This window comes from Plecotus auritus, assembly GCF_963455305.1.
Source record: "Plecotus auritus genome assembly, chromosome: 6".
Classification (NCBI taxonomy): domain Eukaryota; kingdom Metazoa; phylum Chordata; class Mammalia; order Chiroptera; family Vespertilionidae; genus Plecotus; species Plecotus auritus.
In genome coordinates, this window is record NC_137773.1 from 140,972,794 (window position 1) to 140,995,573 (window position 22,780).

The window sequence follows — 22,780 nt, forward strand, 5'->3', positions numbered from 1 at the left end:
TTTCACTAAAAGTAAATACATTTGGGGGATATATGTGTTTATAGACATAGGACAATATCTGGAACAATATAAAATATTAGTGTCATTATCTTTGGGTGGTAGAACTATAGGAGATTTTTATTGTCTTTTAAAAAAATCTATAGATTTTATTTTTTCTACAAGAAATACACACTGTAATTTGCATGATAAAAACACAAATTTTAAAAAATTATAGACACATAAAAAAGAAAACAAATCAGCCATAATGTTACCACTCATAACTGATACACCCCACACATCAAGATCCTTTTTAAAAAAATTCATAATAAAAATGGAATCCTATAATACATATTATTATTATTATTATTTTAAATATATTTTATTGATTTTTTACAGAGAGGAAGGGAGAGGGATAGAGAGTTAGAAACATCGATGAGAGAGAAACATTGATCAGCTGCCTCCTGCACACTCCCTACTGGGTATGTGCCTACCACCAAAGTACATGCCTTGACCAGAATTGAACATGGAACCCTTGAGTCCGTAGGCCGATGCTCTATCCACTGAGCCAAAACAGTTAGGGCTTATTATTAATTTTCTAATGTATTCACCTCTCTTTCTCTCTGCCCAGGTTCACACTCCTAGCTTCTTCCAGGTTTTAAGCAAGTAATGCAAAGAAAGTAATTCTCTAGGAACCATCCTGCTTCATGCAGGCCCTCCATCATAGTGACCAAAAGGCAAGGAGGGACATGAAATGTTGCTGGAGTAAAAGTTGCTGAATCAGCTGTAGTTCTTGCCTGGAACTAGGAATTTGATTTCTTTTATTCTTTCTCCTCATTGTAACTCTTTATAACAGGGGTCAAAAGAGAGTGCAATTAGAATACCTTTAATGCCAGTGTCTCAGAGCGAATACCTTACTTATCAACATGCTCAGGCCTCCACCTTTGCAGGGTCATCCTGGCATCGGGGCCCTCCGCCCACAGTGTGAAAACCACAGGCCAAGATGAATATTGGTGGGATTATATAACTACTGCAGTTTCTCTTATTGTAACTTGTGGTAACTGAAACAATGAAAGTATGTTGAATGGATGACCTACAGCAGTTTGAATTTGCAACACACTTTATAGTTTGCAAAGTTCTTCTGCACTTATTTTCTTGCCTGATGTTATAAGAATCCGTGAAACCTGGGAGGATTCTTGGCAATTGAAGACACAGCAAAGTGACGTGACCAGGTGCACACACCTAGCGAGGGTTAGAGCTGGGATTTGAGCCTAGCTCTGTTTAACCTCCCAGCCTGGATCATTCCAACTCCAGGACCCTGGCCCTCGAGCGGGCTTGTGCCCATTTGTACTCACTGAGGAAGGTTTGTCTGCTGGACTTAAAAATGCCTAGGCCTGTGCTATCCAATACAGTAGCCACATGTGGCTATTGAGCACTGGAAAGGTGGCTGGTCTGAAATGTGCAGTAAGTCTAAAATACACATATAATTTTGAACACTTATTGTGAAAAAAGTAAAATATATCTCAAGTAATAATTCATTATATTGATTACACGTTGGCTTGATAATAATTTGGCCATATGGAGTTAAGTATATTATGTTATTAAAATTAATTTTGCCTGTTTCTTTAAAAATTTTTTTTTAACGTGGCTACTCAGAAATTTAAAATCACACCTGCGGCTTACACTAGATCTCTCTTCGACAGCGCTGATCTAAGTGATCATCTCTTTTCTTTGGATGGTGGCTTCTGGGGGGTAAGTCCAGGTTCAGAGAGGGGAGAGTGTGCTTTTCCTGGGTTGGGGTGCTGTCCCAAGTCTATCAAGCAACTGTATAAGTAACATTATCTAATACGGCTAAAAGGCACCAGGTGCCAGAGATACAAGCTGCAGAAGGTGCGGAGGCCTAAAAATGTCTGTACGTAATTCCCCCAAAGCAATTCTGTAGGACTTTCAAGGAGACCCCACCCCTTCCACCCGAGCTCAGCTGGGCGGTGTGAGGGTCCTGACTCATGGCTGTGTGAGCACCTTCATCTCCAGGACCCTGGCCCTTGAGCATCGTGTCGTGACCTGTTTGGGTCCTGGTTTGTGGGATGGAGTTTCTTTGAGAGGCCTAAAACAGGGAGGTGATAAGGGCCGTATCCTTTACACAGAACTGCCACTTTCTGGCACCTGCCTAGAGATCTCTTTTCTGTATGAAATTACATCAGTGAGCCCAGCCCAAATTCCAGCTTGGAAACTGACGCTCGCTGTGCCCTCCGGCGGCTCTGCCAATGTCTCAGAGCGAATGCCTTTCTTATCAACACGCTCAGGCCTCCACCCTTGCAGGGTCATCCTGGCATCGGGCCCTGGGAAAGGGGAGTGCAGCCCTCCGCCCGCAGTGTGAAAACCACAGGCCAGGGAGGAAGGATGAGCGCAGGGTGTGAGGACCTGGGGGTGAGCCAGGCTGGTGGTGCCCTGCAGAGGGCTGGGCGTGCAGTGCCCACGGGGATACTAGCCTGCTCAGTTCAGGGCTCAGGCTGTGAAGATGGCCATAGGCCTGGGGGCAGGGGTGGTGGGGCTGTGCCATCAGGGCAGCATTTAGGAAGGCTCTCCAGTGGTCGGCACGCATTGAACTGCTTTTAAAACCTTGTATTTTCAGCCCAACTCCTGAGAGGAGGGGCTTTCCTAAAGTCAGACGTCCTTTTTGTTTTAGTTTTATTTCTTTCAAACTTTAGGAAATGACCTCTGAGATTAGTAGTCATGTATGCACTAAGGCTATGGTGGGGCCTGTGCCTGTGACGGCCAGACTTCTGCCACCATCTGCGGGGGGGGGGGGGGGGGGTGGGGAGGGGGGGGGGGGGAGGTGTGCGATGGATTTGGGCCTGCACAGTGATGTCTGCATTTTATTTTTTGTTTAAAGTTGCATTGATTGTCAATGTTTAAAAATAAGGAGAGTTTATATTAAGTCCAGATTTCTGGCTTCTCTTGGAAAAAAAAAAAGGTAAAGATCTGGCAACACTGGGCCCGTGTCCCCACAAGGTGACACTGTCTGGGCTGAATAACGGTTGTCCCTTTAGCTAAGGTGTAGCTCTCCAGTTTGCCACAGGCCCCTGAAGGCTGGTGAGTTTGGGTTCCCATTTACATCTTCTCTGTGAGCTTCCCATGTGTCCATTCCCTTCTTCTTAGCTCTTCTCTCAACCCCAGCAATGACCCCTGGGCAACCCACAGACCCCCAGCTGGCTGGTCCTGCTCTCCACAGCTCACCTTCACAGAGTAGGCCAGCGAGATGGTGACGGCTAGAGGGAGCCCCTCGGGCACAGCCACCACCAGCACCGTCACACCAATGATGAAGAACTTGACGAAGTACTGCACGTAGACAGGCGTGCACTCGGGCAGCCATGGCTTTTTGTTGACCACGAAGGTGTCCACGGTGAAGTAGAGCACCAGGATGATCACCGTGATGGCCGACATCACCAGGCCTGCAACACGGGGTGGGAGGGACCTGCTCAGGGGCGGTCCTGAGGGTCAGGGGTCCTGGGAAGTGAGAGGTGGACCGAACCCTTGGCCAAAAGGGCTCTGGGGTCAGGCCAACCCTAGCTCACATCCCAGCTCTGCCACTTACTTGCTTTGTGGCCTGGGGCAAGTCCTTGACCCTCACAGAGCCTCAGTTGCTCCTCTATGCAATGGGGATGCATATTTATTTCACATGGTTTTGTAAGGATTAAATGCGATCACTGCATGTAAAGTGCCTAGGACAGTGCCTGACACATAGTAGGTGCTCAAGAAATGTGTGCTGAGTGACCATGTGAATAAATAAGAACTGCTTGGGTGGTGCTCTCACACAATAATGAAGTGCAGTCGGTGCCATTTATTGACTCATTCATTCAGGCACTAGGGACACGCCAGTAAAGCAGACAGAGTCCCTGCCCTTGGAAAGCTAACAGTCTAGAGGTGAAGGCAGACGGGAAACAAACACGAAGAAGACAATTCAGAGACAGATAACGCTGTGAAGAAGACTCCAGATGACATGCTAGATCCTGGCAGGGGTTGAATCCCCTGCAAGCAGAGCTGAAGATGGGTGGGCTTGGGATTTGGAAGATAAGAAAACAACCTAAATGCCCATTGACAGATGAAGATCAAGGAAACGTGGTGCATACATACAATGGAATATTAGTCAACCTTGAAAAGAAGGAAATCCTGCTGTTTGTGACAACATGGATGGACCTAGAGGACATGCTGCTGAGTGAAATAAGGCAGACAGAGAAGGACTTGTATGAGGAATCTAAAACAGGCAAACTCCTCACAGCAGAGAATAGAAGGGTGGCTGCCAGGGGCTGCGGGGAGAAGGGAAGCAGGGGTTGTTTTTCAGTGGGTATAAAGTTTCAGTTATGCAAGAGGAGTACGTTCTAGAGCTCTGCTGTACGACATGGTGCCTGTAGTGACAATGTGGTATTGTACACTTCAAAACTGGTTATGAGGATAGACCTGTTAAATGGTTTTACCGAAAAACCAGCCCCACCAAAAAAACAAAACAAAACAAAACAAAACAAAACAAAAAAAAACCCACAAAACTACAAAAGACCACAAGGAAATGTTTGGAGATGGTGGATATATTTAGTATCTTGATTGTGGTGATAGTCTCACAGGTGTTTGCATATGTCCAAACTCATCAAGATGTACACATTAATAACACATTGTGTGTTATTTTTTATGTATAAATTATATCTCAATATAGCTAAAAAAAGTGACATGGGCAGGTAGGGAGAGGGCTAGTTAAGCTAGGGTGGCCAGAGAAGACTTCCTGGAGGAGGTGACAGATGAGCAGACAGTTGAACGATGAGAAGGAGGACCTGGGTGAAGAGAGTTACTGACAGAGGAAACAGTTGGGGGTCCTTTTTTGGATGAGAAAACTGAGGGGATGTGACTTGCTCAAGGCCACAGGCCAGGGAGGCACTGTAGAATTAGCAAATGCAGGTGGCTACCTTCTGGGATCCCCTGCGATCCCTTTTGCCAGTTTCTGTGCCTTAGCTGCTGTTCAGGTGCCTCTGCCAGAGGAGAATTGCTCTTGGGTGATAGGAGTCTCCTTCTCAGGAAGTGCCTGGGAATGCACTCCACTCCAACTGGATGACCAAGATCCAATGGCTGACTTGAGGGGTCCAACACACCTACCCCTTGCTACAAGGTGGAGCAGACCCTGCAGAGGTCCTCTGCTCCAGTGTTCCCCATGGAGCAGGTGGAGACTGGTATTTCCGCCCCCTCCCCCCGCCAAACCTCAGCAGTTATCTGGTTTCTTCCTTGGCCCTATCTCATCCTTTACTTTTTACAGGTCTCACCTGTGTACACCCCTCCCCAAATCCCAAGCCCACCCATCTTCAGCTCTGTTTTCAGGGGATTCAACCCAAGAGAGAAGCAGAGGTGAGATGCAAACCCAAAAGTGCTTGACTCTGAACTCCATCCTTGGCAGGGCCAAGGAAGGGAGGGAGAGGAGAGAGGACTTTGAAAGCCACAATGTTGTTCTCCCCGCTTTGCCCTGCCCTGCAGTGCCATGTTTCCTGGGAGTCTTCTCCATGGTGGGGATGGAGGAAATCTCTGTGCCCGTTGTTCCCCACCCCCTCCAGCTGCGGAGCCTCAGAGTCTGCTCTATCCCTCTCTGACAGTCGCCAGGGGCGGGAAGCCAAGCTCCCAGCAGCCGGGAGCTGTCACCAGGACCCCGAATTTAAATATAGACAGCCAAGCCTGTAATTTGCCTCCCTTCTCCACACTGCGGTGCCTATAATTAGTGCAGGGAGACAGCCATGGAGGAGCAAGCAGCCAGGTGGGGAGGCCTTGGTGTTTTCCACGTCCTTACCCAGAAGGGGAGTCCAAGGCCATGTCAGATGGGCAGGGCTCACCTTGCAGCTGGGCTCGGCTTCCTGGGCCAGAGGGGCTGTCACCAGCCTTCACCTGCAGCTACCAACTCAGCTGGGAAGCCCAGCTTGTTGTGCTGGGGATCCTGGCACTGCTCCCAACCTCTTGAATCGTTCCTGTACATTGCAGCTGGGGTGCTCATTATAGAGTCCAAAATGCATCCCTGCCATTCCCTGATCAAACCTCCATGGCTACCACTGTCCTCAGGATAATGCCTGCAAACTCCAGGCCCAGCAGGACCTGCCCCCTCTCTAGACATACACCCGCCAAGTGCTACACACTCTGTGCATAATCTCCTTTAATCCTCATAGCAACCAGTGAAGTAGGGACCACTGGGCATCCCAATTTCACAGACCAGGAGGCAGGAGTTCAGAGCTAGGGGAAGTTACTTGCCTAAGTTCTCACAACCTTAGCTGGACAAGAACACAGGCCGTGTGCCCCCACAACTCAGGCTTTCAGCTTCACTCTTCTCTCTAAGTGCTATCTGAGCACCTACTGTGTAAGGACTCAGATGGAGAAGGGTGTGTCTCAGGGACCATCTCATGCAATCCACCACTTTACAGATGAGGCAACTGAGGCCCAGCTTGGGGCAGGACCCTGCCTGGGGTCCTACTGTGTGTCCCCCCTCGCACCCTACACACTCACCCGCCTTGCCGATCTGCACAGCCAGCTTGGTGAGCTTGCCCTGGAGCACCGACTTCTCCTTCTTGTGCATGTTGGCCTTCTTCTTGTCGTCAGCATCACCACCCTCAGCACTCTTGAGGGGCTGCATCTCCATGGCGGCGGCCCCATCCTGCTGTTTGGCTGCAGGTGGCAGAGCACACATGTGTACACACAGACACGCACAGACACACAGACAAGCACACACACAGGTCAGCTTGCAGGGTGGGGATGCTGGCCCCCACCCTGCCTGCCTGGGGGAGTGTGGTGAGATACCCACTTCCCTGCCTGGGCCCCTGCATGGCCGGCACAGAAGTCCTGAGATGGGGGTGGTGTCTTGTCTCTTCCAGCCAGAGACACTGCAACCAGGGCCACAGCCTGCCTGGGGCCTGGAATCCAGGACACAGCAGGGAGTGACAAGGCTCCACCCTGGACTCCCAGCAGGAGTGGGCTGGAGGCTCCTCTGGGCCTTCTCCCAATGACCTGTTGGCTTTTCCCACATTCAAACAAGACACAGGCATGGGCTTTACCCAGTGGTCCTTGGGCCATGTCGTTGGGATATTAAGTAATCACCAGACAGCAGGGACAAAAAAAGAGACTTAAAAGGTAAAAGAGAGTGTCCCCATCCATGGGTGCCAAGCCCTCTCCTCATTCAGATCAGGACTAACTAGTGGCCCGAGGTCCTACTCCTTATCCCCTAAGGATCTCGAAGAACCAGCTTCAAGTTTTCAGCTAAACGGGCAGCAGAGCTCAAAGGCCGGGGAGAAGCTGGCTTGCAGGTGTCCCATCCTCACCAGGTGATGCCTCCATTTGGCCTGGTGCCACGTGAATCATAGCTATACCCCCCAAAGACGCCAGGCACCCATAGTTGCAGCTGCATCTGCCTCTGGCATAGCCCTCAGAACCGGTGGGGAGGGGCCACAGGGACCACAGGACCCGGTTAATACAAAAGGGTTACCTTTGCTCTGGCTGGTGTCCACAGTGCCATCCTGCATTTTACCTACACGACAAAGAATTTTAACAGACAACAGAGAACAGACAACACACATCTGTCATCACAAAGATGCCACAGGGCCACGGACATTCATGTCACAGATGGAGGAAGGGCCAAGCCGATTCCATCCCTCCACACAGGATACTGGGGAGCCTCAGAGACAAGAACAAACCTGCCAGCGCATTGGCTGCAGGTCTGTCTTGATTCCCTGGGGACTTGGAGAGAGTGTTTCTGTGGGAATTATTTTGGCCCTAGGCATCTTACAGATTAAAGGACAGAACTGAAGGTAAAAGGGACCAGGGTTGGCTTGCAGGAAGCAGAAGAGTGAGAGTTCTCAGGTTCCCATGAGTAATTTGGTTGGTGCCTTTGTGGGCTGAGAGGAGGCAAAGGAAAATGAGAGAGAGAGAGAGAGAGAGAGAGAGAGAGAGAGAGAGAGAGAGAGAGAGAGAGAGAGAGAGAGAGACTAGAATGAGACATGGGGAAGAGTTTGGTTAATGTGTTCCTTGGTTCCTGGCTCCAGGAGAAATACTACTACTTTCTCCTTTTCTTTCTGAAGGGGTGTGAAGCCACAGCATGGACAGCCCCATGCCCAGCCTGACAGAGAGTGACCCATGCAAAAGGTGGGCTCTGAGGTACCCCAAGGGTGTCCAGGGGCCTTGGTGGGAATATCCCAGCTCCCAGGGGAAGCTGCCAACCTCCTTTCTGTTTGGATGTGTGCTCTTCATTCTGAGGTTGACCAGCTCCGACAACATTAGATAGGAAAGGTCAGGTTGGTGGGCTCCCACGGGTGCCCCACCCCTGGCCCTGCATACCAGGGTCTGATGTTGCCTAGTGCTGGAGAAAGGCTGAGTCTAGAGCTTTCCACCCCTTAATCAGGGCTGCCTGGGAGGCCCTGTCCACAGCCAGAGGTGTAGGCTGTGTTGGCAGGTGGGAGAAACTGGAGGCTGCTATCTGGTGGCTGAGACACCTGCCTTCACCTGTTGGCACTGCGGAGAGGGACACCCTCTCCACTAGGCCTGCCCACTAAGCTCACCCAGAACTGTGCATGCAGACCTCACCACCTCTGGAGGAGTCTGAGGAGGTCAGCTACTCCAGGACATTTGCTGCAAAGGTGAGTCCCACAGCTCACTTTCCGGAAGAACCCACCATGTGCCAGGCGCATACATGACCTCCATGATGTCATCTAGTCCTCACCACATCCCTACAAGGACGCTCCTATATTTATACCCACTTACAGATGAGAAACTGAGGCCTGCCAGAGTCTCAGTGGGTAAATGGAGAGCTGGCTCCAAAGTGTGTGCATGTTTCCACCCAGCCACCTCTCAGCCCTCTGAGCCCAGGGGAGGGGCACTGAGGTGGCACTGGGGGACTGGGCTCCTGAAGCCCCTGTTTGACACCAACTTGCTGTGTGGTGTTCCTCTTCCAGCCTCTGCTCCTACCTCTGTAAAATGGGAATGCCAGGTTCACCCCCCAGAACACCTAAAAGTGCTTTAGTAATAATCACTGGCCCATTCAGCCTTTTGCAGTGTGCAAGTGTCAGTCTTCCCGACACCCTGCAAGGTGGGCTTTTCTCACTCATTTTACAGATGAGGAAACTAAGACCAAGGAAGGTTTAGAGGCAGTTCTCAAATAGAGCATCCTGGGGCTATGTTATTAGTTCCATCAACAGTGTCATCACCATCACCACACCCCATTGTAGGGACTTGGGGGGTGGGGGACAGTGGCCTTCCTGGACCTCAACCCCATTCTCTTTCTCTCCACTGCCTCTCACAGCAAAGGCTCAGTGGCCCACCTGGGATCAAAGAGAAAGGCCCCGTTGCTCTATTGTAAAATCCTTTCTACCAGATTAAGAAACAAAATAGAAAAAGGCCTTTTTAGAGCAAAGAGAAATGAACTACAACAATTATTTTTATTTTAAAACATAACTTTATGAATTGGGCACCAGAGGACTCCGCTTCAGTAGTTGCTTTTAGAGGGCACAAAGGGGCCTTTATTTGTATTGCATATTATCAGGGGCAATAGCCCGTGCGTGTGCCCATTAACCAAGCTAGCAATTTCCTCTTTTATTTCCACAGCGACCACGTGGCCAGAAAAATAATCAGCAATGCATATGTTTGAGAAAGGGAGTTGTGTTCTGGGTGTGCTCTGGTGCAGATGGCCTGATTTCTCAAAAGCAAAGGACTTTCTGGGGCTCTCCTCAGCTAAACGGGGGCTCGCCTGGCCCTGAACGTGGCGGGACAGCCAGCTCTGGCCCCATGTGGGACCTGGAGGATGGATTGTGTTTCAGGGGAGCTAGGATGTAGGACAGGACTCAAGATGAGGAACTGGGTGGAGACTAGGAGGCCCCTCTGCATCCGATGCCAGATGCAGCTTTGCCAAATGGGTCTGTTCGCTTCAAGCATCGCCGGGGACATGAGTGTGAAAAGCATGGATGTGGAGGATTCATGGAGAGGTGACCTGCCTCTCTGGGGAGACAGACCACTAATGAGGAGACCTGGGAGATGTCACTTGTCTTCCCAGTGTCTCCATTTCTTTCTCTGTGAAATGCAACAATTTCAACCAAGGTGAACTTATGAAAAGCACCGCAAAGTGCCCTGTAAACGTCCTGAGTTAAGAGTGATGTATTATTTATCATGATTATAAGAGATGTACTAAACAGTGATTACATTTATAATCATAAAAAATAAAATAATAATGGCAGTCATAAGCTTCCAAGATGAATGGCGCCCAACCATCTTTCAGTTGGGTGGGGTTTGGGACAGTAAAGGCAGGGGTAATACTGCCACTAAATTTGCTTTCTATCCCTAATTTGTTTTCTATCCTGACTTGGCTCAGAGGAGGGAGGGAGAAGGGACAGTAATTCTCTCACTCACCACGCCTCAGCCCCGCACCTCTCAACCTCTATGCACTCTCTCGTAGCCTGGAGAGCTTGACAGGATGCAGATTTTCATTCAGTAGATCTGGGGTGGGGCCTAGATTATGCATTTCTAACAAGCTTCTAGGAGATGCCCAGCCTTCTGTTCCTCTGATTGCATTTTGAGCAATGGCTTAGAGCACTATTTCCCAAAGTGTATTATGCAGGCATAACAATCCCACAGATAAAGTCAGAAAACGTCCTCCAGCCAAATCAGACTGGGAACCCCTGCATGGCTCTGTAACTCACCACCACACACCAGCATATTCAACGCAGTGAGGAGTCCTGCCACCAGGGAAGACACCAATTCTATCCATAGGATCTTAAACATCTTTGACCACAGGATCTTTTTCTTGGGGGAAAGACCTCTTAATATTCTTGTGAAGTTTCAAGACACACTCCATGGGGAAATTCTGGATCAAGTAGAGTAACACGCACTTTAGAGCCAGCCAGGCCTGGGTTCAAATCCCAGCTATGTTACTTTCTAGCTCTGTGACCTTGGACTAGGGTCTTGATCTCCTTGAGCCTCAGTTTCCTCATCTTTAAAGTGGGATAATAAACTCTGTATCATAGGGTTGTCATGAGGATTAAGTAAGATGGCAAGCATAAAATGCTTGCAAAGTGCCTAGGTGGAGGAGAAATGTCAGTTTCCCATCTTTCCTGCAGTTTTTCTTGGGGTACTTGGAGTTTTCTGCTATAGTTTGGAAGTGAAGGTGCCCTTTTTTAAGAACTGGCCAGCCCAGATGCAGGCTCATTGCCCTGGGGGAGGCAGGATGCCACATCCTGTTTCCTTCCCTCCTAGGCTTTGGGTTTGCCTATGTTTCTCTCTGTCATCCCTCACCACCCCTCCCTGACGAATGACACCTCCCACAACCCAAGCTGTCTTCCATTCTCCTCCTGCTCCTGAAATAGACCCACACCCAAATTAGCCCTTCTTGGCAAGACGCTGCTTGCAGAAGTGTCTAGCCCAGCCCCTGACATCTATGAGGTACTTCCATTTTTGGTCTGGGGCAGGATGAGGTGGGACAAGATCTCCATGTTTTCCAGGAGTGGTGAGGAGTAAATGATACAATGGATGAGAAACCCACAGCCGGGTGCCTGGTATGCAGCAATGCTGGGGCACTGGCTTCATGACTGAGCCCTAACAGCTCTCAGCAGTTCAGAAACAGCCTGGGTGACTATCTTGCTACCTAATTTGGGAACAGGGAACTTGTCTGAGTAATAGAAGCTTCACCGCTCTGAAGATGAGAGGGTAGAGACATAAGAAATCTAAAGGCTTGGAGGCAAGTGCATGGAACTCCTCCCTGCCTGTGTGTGAGGAGGTAAGATGCAGACCAGCTACAGTGGCAGCTCCCTCCCCGAGGGGGCCAGTCAGAATGCAGAGACCCAGGACAAATGCTCCAGCACAGGCAACAGCAAGAAACACCAGTCCACATCTGAGGGACAGACCAGGCCTGAGCCCAAGCGAACCCCTTGCCCATTCGTTCCGTGAAAGAGAAGAGGAAGAAATGTCTACTGGTGGCTCAGCCATGCTATGGGGTGGGGCCAAAGAGCTGAAACTTGGCCTGGGTCCCCCAGCCTCGAGGTAATTTTAGAGTCGAGGACTGGAGCCTTCACTGGGGACCCAGACGCCAGCTTCAGCCCAGGTCCTGACCCCAGGCTTTCTTCCCAAAGCGGGGGCCAGGAACATACTTAGGAGAGGGCCACACAGGTGGGACATTGCTTCTTGGGGCCAAATCTGAAGCCAAAGTCGTGTTCCTCTTCAGGGCTCCACTGGGGGTCAAAGGCCCCACAGGAGCCAGTGCCATTTTGGTGCCACAAGGGGGCGCGGAGCTGATTCCCGGTGGTGGCTTCTCTCTTAAGCACCTGCCCCATGTGAGAGGACGAATGTCCCAGAGCTGTCCATGCACATCCAAGATCTGTGCGGTCCAGAATAGGGAGAGGCCAGCCCAAAGTTGGGGGTGGAGGAGAAGACGCCCATCCACCCGAGACCGAGAGCTTGCCACGGGAGACGTACCATTGACTAGGCTGGCATTTGCACTATCTGCAGCATTTGAACCTGCCGCACCATCGGCCGCTGCGGGGGTGGGAGGGATGGAAAATGCAGTGTGTCACAATGGAGAAAAGCAACAATGCAGAACAGCAACAACAATAAAGACATGAACCAACTTGTGGCAAGTAACATGACTATAGTCTTCAAGGAAAATCTCCGTTGGAGATCAAGAAACTCAAATTCAGGGGTCGGGGTGAAATATTCTCATAGAGATGCCACAGAAGTCAGGGGGGAAAAACTCAGGCATGGAGGGTCATTGAAATAAAACATGGAAGATGATCAATGTGGTTAGGCGGGATGGCACTGTTCTGTGGTGAGGTCTACTCCGATGCACCCAGTTGGCCCAACCAATCAGGTAGGGGTCCCCGTTAAAGAGAGTTCTATGAGGAGAGGGGTTCTGGCTTCCCATCAGAGGGGCCAATGGCACAGAGTCAATTTAAGACATTTGACAACTGGTGCACTGTGGCCCTGGCCATTCCGAATGGGTATTGCTATGATCACCATCCCTTGTTCCAGCAAAACATCCATTGAGGGCAGTGACTTAGCAGGATTCATGCCCTTAACTCAGGTCACCACCCATGGCCACCTCCTTCTTCCTAATCAGCACTTCCCATCATTTGAAAGGCGACATCAAACATGTCACATTCTGTGCACGAGACAGAGAAGGTCCTAGCGAGTTTCCCTTAATTTAGAAATTAAAAGACGATACAAGATGGTCAAATTCACTTGTGTTGTTTTTTCTTGGGGTGGGGGAACAGGTTCTGTGGGAAGGAGAGGGAAGAGACTGCTGGGTGAAGTGGACACACCGTGGGTAAGGGGAAGCCAGCCAGGCTCTGTGGGGATGTGCAGGGGAGCAGGGTTGTGGTAGTCCCATGGTGACGGGCCCCTGAATGTATGTGTGTGGGGTTGAGGCCCATGTGGAGACATTGGCGATGCCATTGGCATTGGCCCACAGGATGATGGACTGGAGGAGCAAGTAGGTAGAATGAGGTGCTGGCTTGTCCTGTGGGACTGCCATCACCTGGGGCACAGCTGAGGGTCTGGCAATGCCCCTGCAGTCAGGGAGCCTCCTCCAGCTGTGTGCTGGTGTCTAGGGCCCAGGCTCAGTGGTCAAAGGCTGCTGCTATTTCTAAAAGCCCCATCTACCCTGAAGGGTGTCTTACTGTACCTGGTAGCTGAAGGCCATCCCCCTTCTTCACACCTGTGTGATGATTTTTGAGACATATTAATGAAGGAGAAGCACACAGCCTCATCTGTGTACACATACACACACACACACACACACACACACATATCCTGGCTTGCCCAAGGTCATCTGGACATAGGGACTCACAGTTATCAGGCTTTAAGCAATGTCCCTGATGGAGATGATGGGATGGCAGTGCTGAGGGCCCCAGCCCCAGCTGTACTGCTCACGAGGATGTAAGGGGCAAGGCTGTCCCCATCTTCCTATGCCATGTTGCCTCCACTTCCCACCTCTTCCCTCTACACTGATGCCCTCATTTCTTTGGAGTGGAAGTAAATATTGAGTGAGGGACTCTGTCCTGTGCTTTGGGGCAGGAGAGGCCTGTCTTCCTACTGGCATTTTCAAAAATACAGATGTAGCTTGTAGGAGCCTCTGCCCCTAACCCAGGCCCCAGTGAGGCCAAGGAAATAGTCAAAGGTTGCTGCATCCTGTCCAACTGCCCACATCTACTCAACTGCCTTTAACCTGGGGCCACAGCAGTCCAGCTTCTATGTCATTGCATGGACAATGTTCTGACATGCTCTGGGCCTCTTGGCCAGGACTTTGTTCTCAGTTTCAACTTCAGCTCTCCTCTTGCTCTCCAGATATGGATTTCACAGATCACACCTTAGTTCCATTATCCCTATTGGTGAGGAAGCCATAATCCTAAGGGAACCCCACTAGGAAATGGGTTTCATCCTTGGGGACAAGTAATTTTTGATCGTGACCCAGGCTCTGTGCCTGGTTGACCTTTGAGAACTGGAGGTAGTAGGGCTGCCCCTAAAACTCAAGGACAGGTCAACTGCTATCATCTCCTTCTCTTGGACTTCAGAAGGTCTGGGTGTTGGGGACCCTTTTCTGGAGCTTGGGGAAGGAGACAAGACAAAAGACTAAAGATGTGAGAGGGGGCTGTTCTGACCAAGTGTGTGTGTTGGGTGAGGAGCTGGCCATTCCAGGGCTAGAGGCCTTGGCTCTTGTGTCTTCTGAGCATTACTCTTCTCCTCTGAGAGGCAACCTTAGCCCAGGCTGCTAGCCTGGTGCTCTGAGGAGGACCCAGGGAAGAAGGACTATTGTTTCCAGGGGGGAGGAGGAGCCAGAACCCAGGTGAGGTGGTAGTGTCAGGGGCATCTGAGAGGGGCTCATAGTAGTTGACTTGGAACCACCTTCCCTAGAAGCTTCTCTGGGGAGAATCTATGATGAGTGGGTTTGCCACTCTGCTCAGTGGAGTTGAGAAGAGTGGAGAAATATTCCCAGGTGGGGATTTCTACTTGATAAGAGGGGTGCAGATGGGACCAGGTTACACTTAAGGCTGGATACTCAACAAATGCACAGCACCCTTGGCCTGGCCCAGTGGTGGAGGAGGAGGGGCTTCTATGACATGACTGGACAAGACAAAGACTGGGACAAACCCTGGATATGGAACAGACAGAGCCCCCTGGCATGAGCAGGGCCTTGAGGATGCAGGATGTGGCTGTTGGCACAGGGCATGGACATAAAAGGCACTCAATAACTATTTTGTGGAGTGAATGATTCAACAACAAAAAAGTGGCCTTAAGAGCTCCTCTCCTGGTCCACAAGGGGGGTGGGCTTACCTTTCTTGTCTTTCTTCTCTTCCTCCTCACCACCGGCCCCCAGCAAGGTAAAGATAATGCCAGTCTGAGAGTTCACACCCACAGCGGTCACCACCATCCGTCCAGAGCCCTCCATCACATGAGTCCCTGGAGAAGGGGATGGAAGCCAAGTTACCATTGCACGGCTCAAGTCCCCTCCCCAAAAGAGTGGAAGGAATTCCATCCAGAGTCTGCTGGCAATTTGCCTGCTGAGGTCCAAGGGTACTGCCCATAGTTAAGGTTCAAACTATGAACCTTTTAGGATGACTTCACTTTGGGACAGCACTGTAATGGGCTTGGGGCTCAAACACTGCTATACCTCAGTTCTTAGGCCTCCGGACAGCACAGGTATACTACCTGCCATGCTCTCTTGGAGATTCCCTCCTGCCTCTATCTCTCTTTCGCTTCTCCTCTCTCACCCTTATAGGCCAAGCAGGGACCACTCTCTTTTTTTCCTTATTGATTTATCTAGAATGAGACCTCATTTTGCTTACTTCTATAACCAGCAAAGAAATGCCAACTAAGACCTTTACAGGACTGCTTAAAGTGGGCACCACTCTCACTTTAAAGATCTGGTGAAAGAATTCAGGGCTCTGTAAAATTGGGTGAAAATAATGACATCTTTAGTTTTACAAACATCTAGCTGAAATGTAGCATTTCCCCCCATTATGAATGTAGGCAACTAACCCCATGAGTGTTAGTGGTGCCCCAACACCATCACACATGTTACAAGAATCATAGGTTTTTTTCATATCGCTTGGCAGCTGTTGCAGATATCATGATACTCACCCTTACTTTACAAATAAGGCCGTTATTAAACTGACTGCTGATCTTGTTATGCAGTGTGCTAATGAAAAAGCCCATGCATCACTATACCACACATTTTATTACTTTAACTACTTCAGTCTCACTGTCTTCCTTTGTCACCCAGTATATTTTGCTTTATGCATTTCAAAGTATAATTCTGAGTAGGGGTGACACATGATGACACCAGACTTCCCCAGGAGTATGTGGTGCAAGAAAAGTTAAGAACCTCTTTCCTGGAATTTTAGATTTTTTAAAATGAGTTTCAAAGGGCCCTGAAATTTTTTCAGGGGGCAGCAAGAACAGCCATGGGGGGGTGAGAGGCCTTTGGTCAGAGTGGCTCCATTTTTATCTTTGGGGTTTCTGTCAGCTTTTGTTTGACTGGAGTGTCTTGTTGCTAGTGTAAGGCAGGCCCCTCCACCATACAGGTCAGGGAACAACTTGTCCAAGACCACTTAGGAAGTCTCCTGCAGAATGAGGATAAAATGCAAAGGTAACCCCCCTGCAAACGTGGTATATCTATATAATAAAATATTATTCAGTCTTACAAGGGAAGGGAGTTCTGACACATGCTACCACATGGATCAGCCTAGAGGACACAATTCTAAACGAAATAAGCCAGTCACAGAAAGACAAATACTGTTTAATTCCATTTACATGAGGCTCCTAGAGTAGTCAGATTCAGAGACAGAAAGTAGGATGCTGGTTGCTGGGGGCTGGGGATGGAGGAATGGGGAGATAGTGTTTAATGGGGACAGTTTCAGTTTTACAAGATGAAAAAAGTTCTGGAGATGGATGATGGTGATGGCTGCACAACAATATGAACACAGTAGGAAGTCATGGAACTGTACACTTAAAAATGGTTAAAATGGTCAATTTTATGTTATGTGTATTTTACCACGATAAAAAAATTGGAAAAATATGGGGGGAAAAGGGAAACCACTGAAGCTGTGGCCTCTCTGAGGAAACAAGGTGACCCTAGCAAAGGTGCTGGGACCCGGTACAGGAAATGAACAGCAGCTACAACAGCCCAGGCCTAACATCCGGAGGCCGCTGGCCCTTTATCCTCAGTGGCATTGGAAACACATAGCTCCTGGGTCCTGCAGCTTTCTCAGAACAGACGGGCCACTCACAAATAGAGAGTTGGCACCTGGGACTGACTGGGCCGGAGTGGTGTCACCTGCAGAGGCTCTGGACACACCTGGGGAGGCCCCCTCAGTCCTGCCAGTGGCCATGCTCTTTAGTAAAGAATAGTTAGGTGCCCATTTTTTCCCCTGATTTTAATTTCTACCACTCTGGGTAGAAAGCTCTCTACAATGCAGCACATACTTCTTTCCTCAACAGAGAAGTCAGAATGCAGTCCTGGCCTGAAGCAGTCTTGGGCCATCCTCAGGCTGCACAGTAAGAACTATGTTGAGTTTGCAAGACAGTGTTTGAGGGGCCCAATGGCCATGGATGCTGACCCCCAATACTAAACAGCCCTGATGACTTGCTTCTTGAATCCAGTTCTGCTTTTTAGAGTTTTTCCTTCTTTCCTCTCAAGATTGATTGCCTCTTCTCCCATTATCAGGGTAACTTGTCTCTAACAGCCTTCTTCTTGTTTTCCAATTTGCTTCAGATTTGAAGTCTAAGTCAACAAACTCATTAGAATTGTATCTAAAATAAGTGTTAAGAAGTTCTGAGTCAGGACTGGAAGTACTTCCCTTAAAGCAAGGAAATCTATTTCTACTTTCCAAGATGTTTCACCCACTCCTTCCCTTTCCTTCTAGGATCTGAACAATTGTGAGATTGTGCGTGTATCTGTGTGAAAGTGCGCATGTGTGTGGTGTTCTAGCATTGGCTTCCAGTATCTCAGGATCTTAAAGTGCAGATAAACACACTCCAGGAAGTTCCTTTAAGGCAGGGAAAAGTCAGTTTGTCCATCCATGAATGGGTAAACTAAGTCATGAGGTTCCCAGGGGGTCATGAAACCTGGCAATCTGTAACAGAACCCAGATCCTCAGACGTGAGCTCTTCTGCTTGCTCCTTGCCCACTCCCAGGACAGAAGGACAGTGCTTTTTGGGGCAGGGAACAGTGAGGACCACAGAATGAGCGTGGACACTGATTCTAGGCCAACCATCCCAGGCCTGGTGTCTTTCTATCACGGGCAGACCCTGCAGCCTAACTAGCCCCTAAGGAGCACCAACAGGGAGAACCAGGGCCCAGTAACAGGACCCTGGATAATACGATAACTTACTGCTAACATGCTTTGTGGTGCACCAGCTCAGCTTGTGTGCGGGCTGTCAGGAGGGGTTGTTAAATGCCAGCAGTGTTAGACAGATGAGGAAACTGAGGCCCACAGAGGTCATGTGGGGGTGGGGTCATTGTAGATCTTTAAAGGTGAGGGAGGAACACACTTCATGCATTCAGAGTGCAGACAGCACTGCCGGTACTGGCACTACCTTCTGGAGGACACCTGCTCTGTGCAGGCAGTGTGCTAAGCCCCTCACAGCAGTCATCTCTGAGTCCTCACACTGACCCTCAGTTTATGGAGGAGGAAGCTGAGGCTCAGGGAGAAGTGGCTTGCCCAGGGTCACAGCTGGTGAGGGGCAGAGCCAGGCTTTGAACTTTCCTGTCTGAAGTGGATAGAGACTATCTTCTTTGTCATCTGTCTCTCCAGGAAACAAGGTCTTCACACCCTGATCTCAAACACATTTGTGAAAGTCTGTTCTGCCTGGGTGGCAATGGAAATACTGCTCCCCACCTCCCCAGCTCTAGGTGGGATGGAAAAAGACACAGGGGGCCAATTTCCACCTAAGATAATCAGACCCCAAAATCACCTTCTAATCTAATCACTCCCATCATTGCAGGGAGTTGGCGGCTTTGCACTGGGAGGCAGGGAGGAGGGAGGAAGGAGGAGGAAGCCAGGGAGGTGACCTCGGGCCATAACTCAGGGGACAACATGAAGGCACAGCCCCCTAACCAGCCTCAGATAAGCCCCAGGTGGTCCTCCAGGCCCCAGCAGTAGATGGGACATCAACCTCTCCTTCTGGCCCTCCTTCGTTCTGTGCCCCACTTTCACCTCTGACCGCTGTCCCCCAGTTCAGACACCCTCCAAAACTCCTCAAAGTCCAAATTCGGTCAGTACCCCCTGTGTCAGACCCCGGCCTTCTTCTGGCCCTCGACCACTGGTTCCTGCCCCATGGCCTCTGCCCTGGGAGTGTGCATAGCTCACTGGGCTTTGTGTCTAGTCCCCCACCCCCTTTGCTCACACAGTTACTGAATGCCCTTCCCCTACCTCTCATCCAAAACTTCCTCCTCAAGGGTCCTTCTCTCCTACCAGGATCTCTCTCCTACAAGGACCTCAGGGCCTGGCTGCCCCTTCTGCCAGGTCACCCCCGCTACATTGTCACACCCCAGTTCCAGGATCCTCTACAGAGAGCAATGCTTAACCCCAAAGCCTGTGGCTGTAATGGCAGAACCACAGGCATTCAAATAAAAGGTTGGATGACTAAATCTCTCAAAGGAAAACTGCAGGGTCTTTGTGTAGGGGCCAAGGTGAGAACCCCTTGAGTGTGGGGGCCCCAGCAGGGCCTTGCACCAAGACTTCACTGTCCATGATCTCTTGGGCACCATCCTGTAGCTCCCACCTCATTGAAGCTCCCATGGAGCCCTTTAGGATATACAAGCATGGGGGGCGGGGCGGGGGGATGAAGTGAGCCCTGGGCTAAGGAGTAGGGGACCTGGGAACCAGTCTGGTGTTTGCTTCTGATTTGCTGTGTGACCTGAGGCCAGCCCTCTACTCTCTGGACCTCAGCTTTGTTCTCTGCAAAATGGGGAGGCCTGGCTTAGGTCTCACCTCTCAGTGATGAAGTCTGGGTCCCCTGGTCCCTGGAGACAAGGGCCATCCCTGGCTGGGGTAGGGCAGCCTCCATTAAGAGGCTACCTCTTGGAAAGTTTGGGTTTCAGTTAAGATGGGGCCATCAGAGGTTTGTGTGGATAGATGACCAAACGTGAAGCCTCCTGCCAGGCCACACGTTTCATCTGATGGACAGATATTGTGGAGTGCCAACTCTGTGCTGGGCTCTGGGGCCGGAAGGGAAGGTCTCTTGTGATCTCTGCCTTCCAGGAGTGCACAGTCCAGCTGGGTTTGAGGGGAGCAGACAGGCACACAGATCAATAACAGCACAAGACAACAGAGATCCAAGGGCCCAGTGTCCTGGCAGGGGGCACAGCCCAGGCAAAGGTGGGAGGTGGGACAGGCGACGGCAGTGGATCAGCTGGGCTCATGAAGGGAGGAGTGGGAGAGAAGCAGGACCATGGAGCAGCCTGTGTGAGGGTGCAGAGTTGGGGTTTGCTTGGTGTTCAGCAGGGAACCACTGGGTGAGGGAAGAAGAGAACTAATCTTGCCCTGACCGGTTTGGCTCAGTGGATAGAGTGTCGGCCTGCGGACTCAAGGGTCCCAGGTTCGATTCCGGTCAAGGGCATGTACCTTGGTTGCGGGCACATCCCCAGTAGGGGGTGTGCAGGAGGCAGCTGATCGATGTTTCTCTCTCATCGATGTTTCTAACTCTCTATCCCTCTCCTTTCCTCTCTGTAAAAAATCAATAAAATATATTTAAAAAAAAAAAGAAGAGAACTAATCTTTATTGAGCTGGTTCACTGTGTGTCAAGTACTATCTCAGTTACTTTCTCCACCTGGCCCTCACAGTTCCTCTGTGGGTAATCATCATCTCCCTCCCATTTCACAGACAGGAAAGTTGCCCCCAAGAGGTCATCTCCACATTCAGCTGAGAGGGCAGAGCTGGGGTGGAGTGAGGGTGGGGCTCTAGTCTCTGTTTTTCCCACCTTGTAGGGAAGGCTTATGGCAGAGTTGGAAGGCAGGAAGCTAGACGAAGGCAGGAAAGCGGTGGGGAGCTGTGTCAGCCATCCGGCTCCTGTCCGTCTGTGAGAGAGAAAGGAGCCCTGGCCCAGGGAACACTGTGGCTTCTGCCAACTGGTCATCCTGTCTTACCACACTGGAACCTTACCTTTAACCTGGTAGCAGGGGGCAGGCCAGAACCTTCCTGACTGTAGGCTCAAAGCTCATCCCTACGTGAGACTTGCTATGAGCAGTAGGAAATGGCCCCCACCTGACCTGGTCTAGATGTTGGCTGTCTTGGGACCAAAGCCTCGTGCAGTGGCAAGTGGGGTACACTGAGCCCTTGTTTGCAGAGCTGGAGGGGCCTAGTTTTACAAAACGCAGCTTTTGAGCCCAGAAAAGGCAAATGGCTGATTTTGGTTGCACAGCACCTGAGGCATAGGTTAAGGCTTGAACCAGTGCTCCTCGCTCTCCCAGTTTTGACTTCCCAGAACTCTCTCTGGACAGGAAAAGGGGTGAGGTCATACCTTCCAAAAGGTGTCTTTCTGGGGGTAGAGATGTGAAAAAGGAATGGAAGCCATTTCTGGGGATTATCATCTGCCTCTAGGCCAGCCTTGGGCAAACTATGGCCCGCGGGCCGGATCCGACTGTTCTATACGGTTCTCTTGCTCTCCCCTCTGCTCCTTTACTTTGAATTTATATTAGTTCACACAAACACTCCATCCATGCTTTTGTTCCGGCCCTCCGGTCCAGTTTAAGAACCCATTGTGGCCCTCGAGTCAAAAAGTTTGCCCACCCCTGCTCTAGGCACAAGCACCAAGCAGAGCTATATGATTCCCAGCCCCGTTGCTAACAGTAATAACGCACACTTGCGGAGCACGACAGTTGGCAAAGTGCTTTAGTGCCCATGAGCCTGTCTCCCTCACAACAGCCCGGTGAGGTAGGTTCTGGCGCAAGCACAACCCCAAGCTCCTCCAACCACCCTGGCCTCTCTGCCCAGGGTCACACAGCTGTGAGCGATGGAGCCGGGACTTGAACCCGTGCTCTATCCACTACCCCCCACTGCCTCTCATGGAGAAGAGGCAGGGTAGTGTAATGGAGAAAGCATGGGCCGAGCAGCAGACTGGGCCTTCCAGCGTCAAGATATCATCCTAGGCTCCTGGAGGCGGCAGCAGTGGTGGCAGGTGTGGCTCTCTATGCTTGGCCTACCACTCGGTGGGCAGGGTGGGCAGCAGGCCCAAGGGGTTTTGCTGATGTCCTGTGCAACCTCGTGCTGTTAACACCCTGACTCCAGTGGTGATGGAGGAGGCTGGGGGGTCCTGTAGGGGGCAGAGCTAATGGGCCTGCTGGAGCCAGATCCTGCTGCTTTTGAGGACAAGCCCTCACCCTGGCCCCCAGGGCCCTTCCATGGTCACACTGATGGCACCTAGCTGCTGGCTTCCTGATGGAATTTACCATAAGACATTTCAAACAGGCCATGTGGCTGGGTAATAGAAGTCACGGGGCCCTTGGAGGAGAGCTCACTCATGGGGGCTGCAGGAGTACAGGGCTGGGGGGCTAGAGGGCTAGGGTCTCTCTCTGGCCCTCCCCTCCGTGGGGCCTTACACTCCTGCTCTGGGCCTCAGTTTTCCCAGCTGCAAATCAAGACAAGATTAGGTTCTCTAGGGATCTGTAAATCCCATGAGAAGTTGCTAAGTCACAAGTCTAGGTATTTATTTCTCATAAGAGGGATCACTGTTTCCATGGGACTGTCACCAGAGTTCATGACCCAGGAGGGTTCAGAACCACTGGCCTTCCATGAAAGGTGCTCCGTGTTAAAG

At 50.5% G+C, this 22,780-nt stretch overlaps 1 protein-coding gene across 10 annotated transcripts in view; it reads right to left on the bottom strand.

Moving 5' to 3' along the window:
* Positions 1 to 22,780, bottom strand: part of ATP2B2 (ATPase plasma membrane Ca2+ transporting 2) — a 380,690-nt gene that overhangs the window by 59,858 nt on the left and 298,052 nt on the right. For 7 of the 10 annotated variants that reach the window (XM_080675175.1, XM_080675176.1, XM_080675178.1 and 4 more), the window contains 6 exons: positions 15,298 to 15,423; positions 13,649 to 13,681; positions 12,445 to 12,504; positions 7,478 to 7,519; positions 6,505 to 6,663; positions 3,217 to 3,431 (listed from right to left, as the gene is read on the bottom strand). In XM_080675175.1, the coding sequence (XP_080531301.1) occupies positions 3,217 to 3,431; positions 6,505 to 6,663; positions 7,478 to 7,519; positions 12,445 to 12,504; positions 13,649 to 13,681; positions 15,298 to 15,423 (635 nt within the window). The remainder of the gene's footprint in view (positions 1 to 3,216; positions 3,432 to 6,504; positions 6,664 to 7,477; positions 7,520 to 12,444; positions 12,505 to 13,648; positions 13,682 to 15,297; positions 15,424 to 22,780) is intronic. The other 3 variants (XM_080675183.1, XM_080675184.1, XM_080675181.1) reach the window with 2 other exon arrangements.